The sequence below is a fragment of the Apis dorsata genome, unplaced genomic scaffold (genome assembly GCF_000469605.1).
Source record: "Apis dorsata unplaced genomic scaffold, Apis dorsata 1.3 scaffold_1, whole genome shotgun sequence".
Taxonomy (NCBI): domain Eukaryota; kingdom Metazoa; phylum Arthropoda; class Insecta; order Hymenoptera; family Apidae; genus Apis; species Apis dorsata.
Window position 1 is genome coordinate 377,878 of NW_006263304.1, and position 11,601 is coordinate 389,478.

An 11,601-nucleotide genomic window follows, 5' to 3' on the forward strand; every position below is an offset into this window, starting at 1 on the left:
GTGATATCAAAAGAGTAAAAGAATCTCGTCATTATTTCGAAAAAATTTCTGCAGATTTAGATATAGCTTTAAACAGAAATTCTCAAGTTCCAAAGTCCAGACCTGCAGAATATGAAGAAACTTCGAACATTTTATCAGCTACCAGATCCTGTTTCCGGCATACTGCTTTAGATTATATTCATTCTTTAACAATGATACAGGCACGCAAACGACACGAAATATTGGGCACCTTACATAATTATATGAATGCGTGCATTACTTATTACCATCAAGGTAGCGATCTAGCGCAAGATTTGGATCCATTTTTAAAACAACTCGGGGATAATTTAATTAAAATGAGAGCCGATTCCGTGAAACTCGAAAAAGAAATGGAAAATCGGCATATTTACGTTACTAATAGAGATTTAATACCTTCCCCAACACCTGGTAATCCTAAAATGGAAGGCTACCTCTTTAAACGTACTAGTAATGCGTTTAAAACATGGAACAGAAGATGGTTTTGTCTAAGAGATCATCAATTGGTTTATAGAAAAAGAACTGGTGATAATGATTATACAATTATGGAAGAAGATCTTCGTCTTTGCACTGTAAAACCAGTGGTTGACTGTGATAGAAGAAATTGTTTTGAAGTATTAAGTCCTACAAAGTGAGCGGTCAATAATGATAATAGTAAAAAATTTTATCTAACGATAAATATTTTAATAGATTATTATTCAATTTATAGAAGTCACATATTACAAGCTGATAGCGAAGAAGCTTATTTAGCATGGGTAACTGCCATGCAACAAGCAATTGGTGCTGCCATTCAAAGAGGAATGGGTGCTGGTACTATAATTAATATACGAGAATCGCAATCACAAAATGTTAGAGGATCAAACAGGCAGCAAACAAAACCTAAGTCAAGGTATTAATTAAAAATGATCTTGAATGTTTAATTGCATTTAGATAAGACTTGATTTTTAAAAAAAATATATATATAATTCTCTTTATTCTGCAGAGTATGGGAACAAATCTTAAAGATTGCTGGAAACGATACTTGTTGTGATTGTGGTGGTGCTAATCCAAGATGGGCCAGTATCAATCTTGGAATTACACTCTGCATAGGTAATTCATTTTTTTATTACGAACTCAATTATTTTCTAGCTCTATTTAAAAAATTTATTTTCTTTTAGAATGCTCTGGGGTGCATAGAAGTTTAGGTGTTCATTACAGTAAGGTTCGTTCATTGACGTTAGATGACTGGGAACCTGAAATACTGAAAGTAATGGCAGAGCTTGGAAACACTGTTGTGAACAATGTTTACGAAGCTTTGCCAATCCCTCCTAATATTATTAGAGCTACTCCAAAATGTAACGGGTAAATAAAATTGATGTAGAAGATAACAACTATTCTCCCTTCCCAAAAATAATAAATTTAATATTTTTCTTAAATTAACAGAAATATACGTGAAGCTTGGATAAGAGCAAAATATGTAGAACGCAAATTCGTAAAACCTTTGAGCAATATGATTTCATCCGGACAGCATGCAAGCCGTGATAAGATGCATTTTCGCAAATGGAGTGTCCGTAAATTGCGCCGTCGACCGCGGAGTTGTGACAAAATCGATAATACTAATCGTAACAAAACAACGATGCTATCATCTGTAAAAGAGGGTCATCATTCAACGAGCTCGGACGAGAGTAAACATACGTCAATTGAAAGTTTAAGTTCTGTCGATAAAGCGAAGAAAGTTGAAAGAAGTTCCTTAAGCTCTGACGATAGTACGAATATGGATTTAAAGAATGAATCTACACTTTACGGGAAAATCTTAGCACGTTCTCGTAGCGACGCAAATGAAAGTAATCTTAAGACTATCGATAATAATATGGAATTTAACATCGAAAATGAACATAAACTTTTAATTCCTGAAATCAAGGACAATACAATTGCCATGAATGATTCAGAAAATAATCTATCGATAAAAAATGAAGTGTCCTTAAACACAGAGATTTCTGATGTGAAAGATGCGTTCGAGAATAAAGATGCAGGAACGGAAAAGCAATGTAAAATAGAATCCGATGTATTGATGTTCGGATGTGATTTACCAAAGCCAACGATCGATAATAGCTTAGAGTTAAGTTCCGATCAAGATTCGACTGCTGGCGAGGATGAAGAATTCACAGATGAAGAGGATATAGAAAATTTGCATCCTGAAATGTTGCTTTATAAAGCTGCTGCTGCGCATAATCTTCCTGTAATGTGCGCAGCTTTAGCAGCTGGTGCTGATAAATCGTGGACAAATGTTAATGACAGAGGAAGAAATGCTCTGCATCAAGCAATTATAAGTGTAAGTATAAAAATCATTGTCTAAATTCTTCGGTGATTAATTTTTATTTTTTAAAATACAGGGTTCTGTGATGTCTTGCGAATATCTAATATTAAATGGAGCTCGTATCAATTGCCAAGATGCTGATGGAAAAACACCATTATACTTGGCCACAGAATTAGGTGTGCATTTTTTTATAAATTTTATTTTTTAATAAATTTATCATAAAATGAATTATTTATTTGGAATACACATAGGTCACACTGCCCAAGTATGTTTGCTACTAAAACATCGCGCGGATCAGCATATCGAGGATGAAAGTGGTATAAAACCTTTATCCATTGCTGTAAAAGAAGCCAATGCGGACATCGTTACATTGTAAGTATAAAGTGGATTTGTTTCATTAAACAAACGATGTTTATCGTATCACTTCGATATATATTTCAGATTAAGACTTGGTCTTTTAAACGAAGAAATGAAAGATTCTGAGATTGGAATTAGCGGTGATGAAACTTTCAACGATGTCGTTCGTGATTTTAGCCAGCTAGCTTGTTCTCATCCAGAACGATTGCAACGGCGAAATGAAAGTAACAACGCGTCACAACCGCCTGAATGAGGTTTAAGAATGTGCAAAGTTTATTTGCAAAATCTAAAAAGCATGCTACAACGTAAAGAGAATAAGCAGTCTGGTACATCGAAAATGTCGTCTTTCAGTTCCTTGCAGGGTAATAAAATTGATTAACGAAGTAAGTATGAAGTTCGAAGTTTGGCGATATAGTAATTGAAACAAAACAAAGAACCATTATGGAAGTTGTACACTTTTTACACTTTCTGATCTCTGTGCGAAAAAAGATTTATTAAAATTTATTAGCATTTTGTATTTCTAATTAAAGATAACACACAAAGCTAAAAAACTTTCACATGTTTTGCGAAAGGAAATAGAAAGAAGAAAGAAGAAAATATTATATTTTGCTTATACGCGAAATTTATGCTATCTAATGATAAAATATTAAGATGCCGATCTTTTTGTATATTTTTCCTCCTCGTTTCCTCTGAAATTTACAGAAAATAAAGACACGGTAATAATTGTCGTGCATGATCCGTATATATTTTAAAGATGATCTTACAATTTAACGAACTTCACACAGACACTACATAGTTATAAATGCAATATGAAAAATAATTTTGCAAATATCTATGACAAAATATAAGTTATTATTATACATTATTATATAAATATTTGTATATCGTTTATGTGATATCCAGAAAAAATATGAAAAAATAGTCATAAACTCTATAGTATGAAAATTTGATTAATAATCGACACATTTTCGATATAATATAATCTAATTCCATGATGTCTATGGATTAATAATTTTATACATAGATATATCTGTTTTTATATACTTAATATTACTAGTATTATGTATTGGTATTGAAAAACTTTTTTTTTTTTTTTTTTTTTTTTTTTTTTTTTTTTTTTTTTTTTTTTTTTTTTTTTTTTTTTTTTTTCTCTTTTTTAGCTAAAAGTAGTAATCGAAATAGTGAATTGTGACATAGATACATAGAATATTACAATATAGTTGATAGAATAGTTACATTTATAAATAGCTGTATACTATATTAGATTACCAAAATAGACTAACAATGATTCTATATAGTTCCGTACAATATATACATATATTATATACTATATCGAATTTGTTGCCAAAAATTGAATGTTTGTACATACAAACTTGTACATCTGACAACTATTTGACGTTAATTCTTAAAAAAAAATATTTTATTTAAGAGATTGTTTAAAATTAACGATCAAAAGATATACATAAAAATACGTTTACAATTTTTTTTGTAATTCAATCTTTCTTTTTTGCTATGTTTTATGCATTTAACACACGTAAATTAGTTTCCTTTCGTGACTTGTACAACGAATAAGTTATACTTCCTTTTTTGTATATTTTACTATTATACTAACACTACGTTGAACAGTATTTATAAAAAATTTGTAGGATAATGCATGATTTTTAGTCTACTTATACGTAATAGAAAAATGAATTTAGATAAGAATTTGAGAGAAAAAAAAAAAAAAAAAAAAATATCAATCATTGTTATTAAATATTTTTCATTGTTTACGTAGAGAGGCTTTATTGATAGTTACGATTAAATGGTACAAAATCGAGATCATTAAGTCATCAGTATAAAATTTCTTTCCGTGAGATTTGTATGAAAAAATTATTTCCACGTGATTTTCAGATTTGATATATTTTTTTATTTGTCAATATTTTGTCATTCGAATCTGGTATTCGATGTTTGATATAAGAATCTTGTTTAATTAAGCAATGTGATTATAAACGTGACGTAAGCATAATTCTACTAAAACGATACTCATTGTTGTATAAATAATTAGCAACAAGCAAACTCAATTCCAATCTATTTTTTTAATCTACAACACAGTGGTATTTTATTACTTGCTGTTTTTACGACAAAGTAATTTTAAGATGAAGATCTTTTTTGTTTATTGTGTGTTCTATTTTGTTACAAAATTTTTTTACAAATCATTTTATTATACGAATTTTTATATAAATAAATTTTATTCCAACGATGAAATTAATCTTGTGCTAGTACTTTTAATATGTACTTAGTTTTTTTTTTTTTTTTTTTTTTTTTTTTTTTTTTGTACAAAAACAATTGACAAAAAGAAACGTCAAATGAAAAATAATAGAAGACACACAAAGGAATTGTTTTTATATTTATTAACGATAATTGTCTTCCAAAGATGAAAATTCTCTCTTTAAAGGATTCCCGTTGTAATATTATCCTAAATTTATAATTTAATATTGTAACGTTATCGGTTACTGTGAAATCGTCACCGGTTACTGCCTAATTGTGAAACGTTGTTAAAATATTCCATGTACGTCTATAAACAAGTTGAACAAATAATATCGTTTTTCTGTTGCGCGCCATCGCAATAAAAAAGAAAAAAAAAAAAGAAAATTGTAAACAGTCTAATTCATGTATCATGTTGTACACAAACTTTACGTCATAAAGCAGTGATTATGCAAGTACATGTACGTGTTCTTTCAATGATTCTTACCCTTTTACTTTTATAGATATTAACTCGAGCGAAAAAGATAGAAACAACTAGGGGAGGGGGGAGGGGGGAGAGAAATCCGTATTTTTTTACGTAAAATATTTTTACGAACGTTGCAATTTGAATCTGTTATCTATCTTAATAAACGTTCCGCTTTTTCGTAAAGATGCGGATGAAGAAGTTTGAGCATACGAGAGGAAATTTACGCAACAAATTATTTTGCTATTTGAACTTATTTGATTGAAATTACGGCGCAATTCGTGAAGTGTAGGGATTGATAAATTCCCCACTAATCGAAATAAACACTTATGCATCGCGTGTAATTTATGCGTTACTCTCTCGCTATAAGTTGCGTAAATTAAAGCAAACGGGTCAATACCCTATCGCTGTTATAATTATCAGTGTGTGAGTTCACACAGATGCGTGCACGGATGTCCAAACTAATTTATCAAGAATTTTTCTATCTTACATGTGAATGCTCCACTTTTCGTTACTAGCATTTATTTACGCGCTCTTTAAAGATAAAAGATACAAAATAAGGCGTCGCGCGAGGGGCTCTTTTAAATACCAAAATAAACACTGGACGTCGAAAACAAGCTTCCATTACGAAAAAAATAAAATTAACGAAACGCGAAATATAAAATGAAAAAAAATAAAATAAAATAAAATACTTATTTATCTTTCTTCGAGAAATTTCTATTTCTGATCAATTAATGAAAATTTGTTACGTTAAATTTTTTAATTTTGCGATAATAGACATCAGATTTAAAATTTGAACTGATGATTAAATTGATTATATCTTCGAATTTATCGAGTTTTCAAGTTCGAAATATCAAAGCATTCCCTTTTAGTTTCCAGATCACGTGAAAATTACGACAAAAATGGACTTATCAAGAACTTTTTTCCCATGGTTTTCGCATGAATACTACAAGGAATAAATATTTTCACAATTATTAATCGTAAATATCGTCATCTTCTAAAAAGTGTTCCATTCAATTTATTTCAAATTTATACGAGAATTTACTTAAAATTAGAATTGGAAAGCACGGTCTGCCATCGCGGTTCCATAACAATTTTCTGCTTATTCATTGGCTTGAAAACATGAAAATACTCTGCCATTGACGATCGGAAACCGTGGATTGGTTCGAAGTAGATAACAGATAAGAACTAACGCTGCTCGATTGGTCGGGCATACCCTTCTCGTTGCTCGATAAAAGCATTGTTTGTCAAACTATCAATCGTACGCATTGGTACAAGCGTGGATTAATCTCCTGACGCCATTGATCCAACTGCGTGCATGCATTTCTCTTATTTCTCTCATATTTTGTTTACTAACGAACCGCTCGTCAACAACATGATTAATTTCTTTTTTTTTTCCTTTTTTTCTTTTTTTCTTTTTAATCGAGTTCTTGATATGATACGATAAGAAATTCCTATTCCCCGAGCGGAGAAAAACGAGAAGTGCACACGATGCAAAGAGATAAATCTTCTTTCAAGAATATTAACTCCCTATTAACTCAGCCATGTGACCGAGAAGTCACATATCTCATTCGCTTATATTTTTTTCAAATTTCAATGCGTCATTAACACCACTCCATCCTATGACGGTAAAGATCGTAATAAAAATTGTGATCAATATCAACGCAACATTCATCTCTCGTAAACAAATCAAACTCTTTCCAATCTCTGCCTCGAACTCTAAACATCGTTCGATTATTTTTCAACGAATTTCGAAGACAATAAAGTGAAATAGTGAAGTGAAAAGTAAAGTCGATCAAAGCGGCTGCTGGGAAATGGTTAATAAATTCGTTAATTCGCGCGAAGAGATTAACATCACGTGGATAATAACGGATGAAAGACGAAAAGCGAAAATATTAAAAAACGTAAAGCTTGATCGAGCTTAATTGAATTGGCGAGCGGACCCCACCGGTTCGAAGAGCTCGATAATAACACAAAGATCCCATCTATCCGCAACTATGGCGGCAGGCAGTCTACGACGACGCCTAGAACAGATTCCTATTTCGAACGATTACGGCCTCGAGGTTGCATGTGTCATTCCACGCGCAGCCGGTTCCACTAATTCAACTGACAGATACGAACAAGATCATTAATTCTAGCACGGCCACTTTCATGACCCGTTCTTTGAAGAAAACCACGTCGCCGGAATTACAAATTAGCCCTGAACAAGCGACCAATCCTGCCAAGAGCCTCCGCGAGACGAGCCGCGAAATGACTTACTCCGATCGTGGACTTCCAAGAAGGGAGACCAACAAGAAATTGATTGCACGGTACAAATGAGCCCCCACTTTGAACGCGAGAATAACTTTGCGGGCTTTGAACAATAGTTCTAAAATTGGTCAGAAAAATATCTCGTTTTTTTTATTTTCTCTCAGCCCGTGGCAAATTGCGGCGTGAGGAGGGGGGGGGGGGGGGGAGGGTAAGTTGCACGATGGAAAGATTTGCATTGATAACCGTGGGGCCCCTTCTCTCCGCCCGTTAAAAGCGCGAGACGGTGATTGAACGAACGGTTGGGTCGGTGAACGTGAAACAAATCCAGTTACCATAACACACCATCGGTGCAATTTATTTTTTACGACACCGAAAGAATGTTTGAATTATAGCATTGATAAGGCCGCGGGGCCCTTTTCGGCTTGACGCCGCGTCGTAAATCAAGGGCTCCCGCAAAAAGTCTCCGCGCGCGACTACAATTGAGATTGGCCATGGGCCACGAACAAATTTCTTGCTTCCTTTTATTTTCCAGTCACGGTTTTGGCTTACTAGCCGGCCTCAAACGGCAATAAAAACTGAAACGGAGATCCCGCTCGCGTAAAACAACCACTTGGCGAGGAGCAAGTGGTAAACGTTCGAACAATCGTTAACGCGAAACTCTTTAATCGGTATGAATCATTTCATTTCGCTCGCTATCGCGTTTCATTTAAATCGCCTTTCGATTTCTCCGTTATTCCTTTCTTTCCAACAACAGTCGCCGAGAAAGATTGAAAGAATTCCAGTCCGAGTAGAGAAAATTCATCCCCTCTATCGCGCGGGAAATCCTTCCCCTCAATCGAGACCGACAATTTTTTTCAACCCAATCAAAAATCGCGTAAAACAAAATTGGCCGACAAACTTCTTACCTCTCGGCGAATTTTTCGTTCGAGCGAGAAGTGGGCGTCAAGATACACAGGATGTATTTACGTATATATACGCTTGTGGACAGTTGTTGCGTTCTCGATATAACGCCAAGTGCGTAGATTCGCCGTCGAATGGAATTGGCTGCGTAGAAGATTAGAATGAACCGTGAAGTCCGACGTCTGGTCGATCGACGAAATTAGTATCGCTTACTCACCCTACTAATCACACACTGTCTGGCTGGCTTACGAAATTCTAGGTTCCTCGTACTCGCCACGTCGGTCGCGAACGTTGTTTTCCTATTCGTCGTTCGTTTCCCTTGATTCGCGTCGCTGGTCCACACCGTAAGTTCGAGAGGATCCCGAACGATCTTTTAAACTCGCGTGCAAAAACTCACATTCGAATACTTAATCGGAGAAATTTCCTTCGATTTACAATTTTCGTTTATCCCAACTTCATTTCGAGTTTGCTTCCTTCTTGCGTTTATATAATTGAAAATGTTCAGATCAAATCGTTTAAGACAAAATCCTGAAATTTTGTCTTTTGATTCGTCGAATTATTTGAAAAAAATAAAAAAGTATATACTCGCTTAGGATCAATAAATATATAGGATCAATAATTACTAACTTTTTATTAATTTACGTTGTTGAATTTTGTTAACTATAAAATCGTTATTTCGAAAGAGAATTTATTAAATATTTTTTTCATCTTCCTTTCAGATCTTAAAAATTGTACATCTAAGAAATTTTTATAAGAATCTTTTTTTTTCTTTTTTACTTTTATATCAAAACTACTATCAAAATTTAATTTTGTTAACTTTTAAATAATTACAATTGTATTATTCTAATATAATTTTTGTAGCTTGAACGAAACGATACGTTCAAATCATTTCATTCATATTTCTTCGACAGTATCGCGTTCACCCAATTTTTACGGACATTATTACCCTGTGCTCGGTTCTTAATGGGTTAATGAAAGAGAACTATCGCGGTCCATTGGTGGTCCACGCATGGAACGAAACGCGTTAAGCGGGAAGATGAGGGATACGATAAAAAAGAGGGAAGGCGGAACGATGGTAAAGGGAAACACGTTCGATGTTTCGCCACCTATAAATTCGATTCTCGTTAGAAGAAGCAACGAAAGAGAAAAGGAGGGAGAGGAGAAAGGGAAGAAGCGAACGGATTTATAACATCCAGAATCCCCAGACGCAACCGTCTTATGAAACTATTTTTAGGCGTTTTTAGGGCCTTTCGAATTTAGGCCAGGTTTCTTAGAAATCGGGGGAACGAACGTGCGACAGTGATAACGATATACACCCACACACCTCACGATGACCGCGTTCGATCCACCTGTGATTTAATGGAAAATCGTCTCCTTTCAGGCCTTTCAAGTTTTCACCGGTCTTCATCTTTCTTTCAATATCGTTTATCATCGTTTCGATCCTTCGGAATTTATCTCGTTTCATTTTGATCGTCTCTGAACGATGTAGAATTTATATTTATTGTATTTGTGTGCTCGCAAAATACTTTATTTTTTTGTTCAATTTAGAAATCAATATGGATGGAACAAGATACAACGATGACAAGTGTTGTTGATTTATATTTCCTGATAGAATCGATTGAACTGTGAGATGAGTTTCGATCTTTAGATACGTAATCATTTTCAAGAAAATTATTGATATCAATTCCCGACAAATGTCTAGGAAAACGGAGAGAAACTTATTAATAGGCAACAATTTCACAACATTTCCATGTTCAATTGATTTGAAAGCTAGATTATCATACATGCTATACTAAATCGGTTTATAATACGTCTGACTGATAAAACCGACATTACTTTCCCATCAACATTATTTCGTATAATGACTTCGAGAAACTAATAATGAGGAAACAAAATTCAATTCTCTTAATTTAATGATATAAAAGATTGATCGATTCTAATTTTTGCGCAATTCTTAATTTTCCTGAACGATTCTTTTGCCACTTAATTTTACGTGTCAAATTAATACAATATTATCTATGTAATATTAGAGCAGGAATAGAAAATCACGGTTTACGATTACGATTCGTTATGAAACCTAGATTCGATCTAACTAATTTTAACGTCTTCTCCCAAGACGTTAACCCAACGACGATCGATTGATCCTTATTAAATTGATTCGCGGTTATCTCCGCATAGCGAGCATTCCACGTGTGAACATCTGTTGCCAATCTGTTCTGTTGGGTTCATGTACGTCACGCTTTAATGCGAAATCGTCGTCGATTTATTAGAAAGAAATTAGTTTATCGAACGAATGGGTATAATTCCACTGTACGAACATGATATTTATCTCGAACTTCCCCGATATTATTATCCTCGATGTTTCTCCATTCGTCGCACGTTATTCTTCTCTTCGTAATAAAAATAAATCAATTTGATGATGATCGAATCTCGAATAATAATACAATTTCTAAAATTCGCGAAAAAATTTTTTTCCTATTTTTATTCTTCTCTTCGTAGGAATAAATTGAATTTGCACGATCGATCGATCCAGATCTGAAATAATAAAATTTGTAAAATTCGTGAAAAAATCCAACAACTTGTCGTCCCATTATTGCGCGACGTTGATTAAACCAAGGTGATTCGAAGAGAAATCGCACACCTCGCCGCGCGGATCGACTTCCTCCGCGTAGACCAATAAAACGCAGCAGGAATTCGACGTAGTAAATCGTCCCCTTTTTTTAACGGTAAAATCCGTGCTCGATTCACGTATCGGTGGCTCGCGTCCGTGCACCTGTAGCTGGGAACAGGTTACGTCATTTTCCTCGGGATATGTATGAAAATCGATCCTGTTAGCATCAGATTGATGGATCATCTGCGCGCACCTGTACTGCGGTTTCGCTCCAATTTCCAACGATCAATCGATACGTAGCGCATTGATTTATTGCGCGTTTACAACCGCAATTTGGTTGATCCGAGGCGACCAGCCGTGGGAAATCGCGGTGATGCTTTCTGGAACGTTTTATTGCGCGGTGTACGCGATAAACATTCTAACGATCTGTCGATAAAAACGTGATGATATTAAAGATCGGGAGGG

General features: G+C 34.2%; 1 protein-coding gene across 1 annotated transcript in view; it reads left to right on the plus strand.

Moving 5' to 3' along the window:
• Positions 1-3,479, plus strand: part of LOC102672090 (arf-GAP with coiled-coil, ANK repeat and PH domain-containing protein 2) — a 5,460-nt gene extending 1,981 nt beyond the window's left edge. The window contains exons 5-12 of the mRNA XM_031512143.1: positions 1-646; positions 725-904; positions 998-1,104; positions 1,173-1,356; positions 1,438-2,326; positions 2,388-2,487; positions 2,563-2,683; positions 2,753-3,479. Coding sequence (XP_031368003.1) covers positions 1-646; positions 725-904; positions 998-1,104; positions 1,173-1,356; positions 1,438-2,326; positions 2,388-2,487; positions 2,563-2,683; positions 2,753-2,921 — 2,396 coding nt within the window. The 3' untranslated portion in view covers positions 2,922-3,479. The remainder of the gene's footprint in view (positions 647-724; positions 905-997; positions 1,105-1,172; positions 1,357-1,437; positions 2,327-2,387; positions 2,488-2,562; positions 2,684-2,752) is intronic.
• The last annotated feature ends 8,122 nt before the right edge of the window (positions 3,480-11,601 follow it).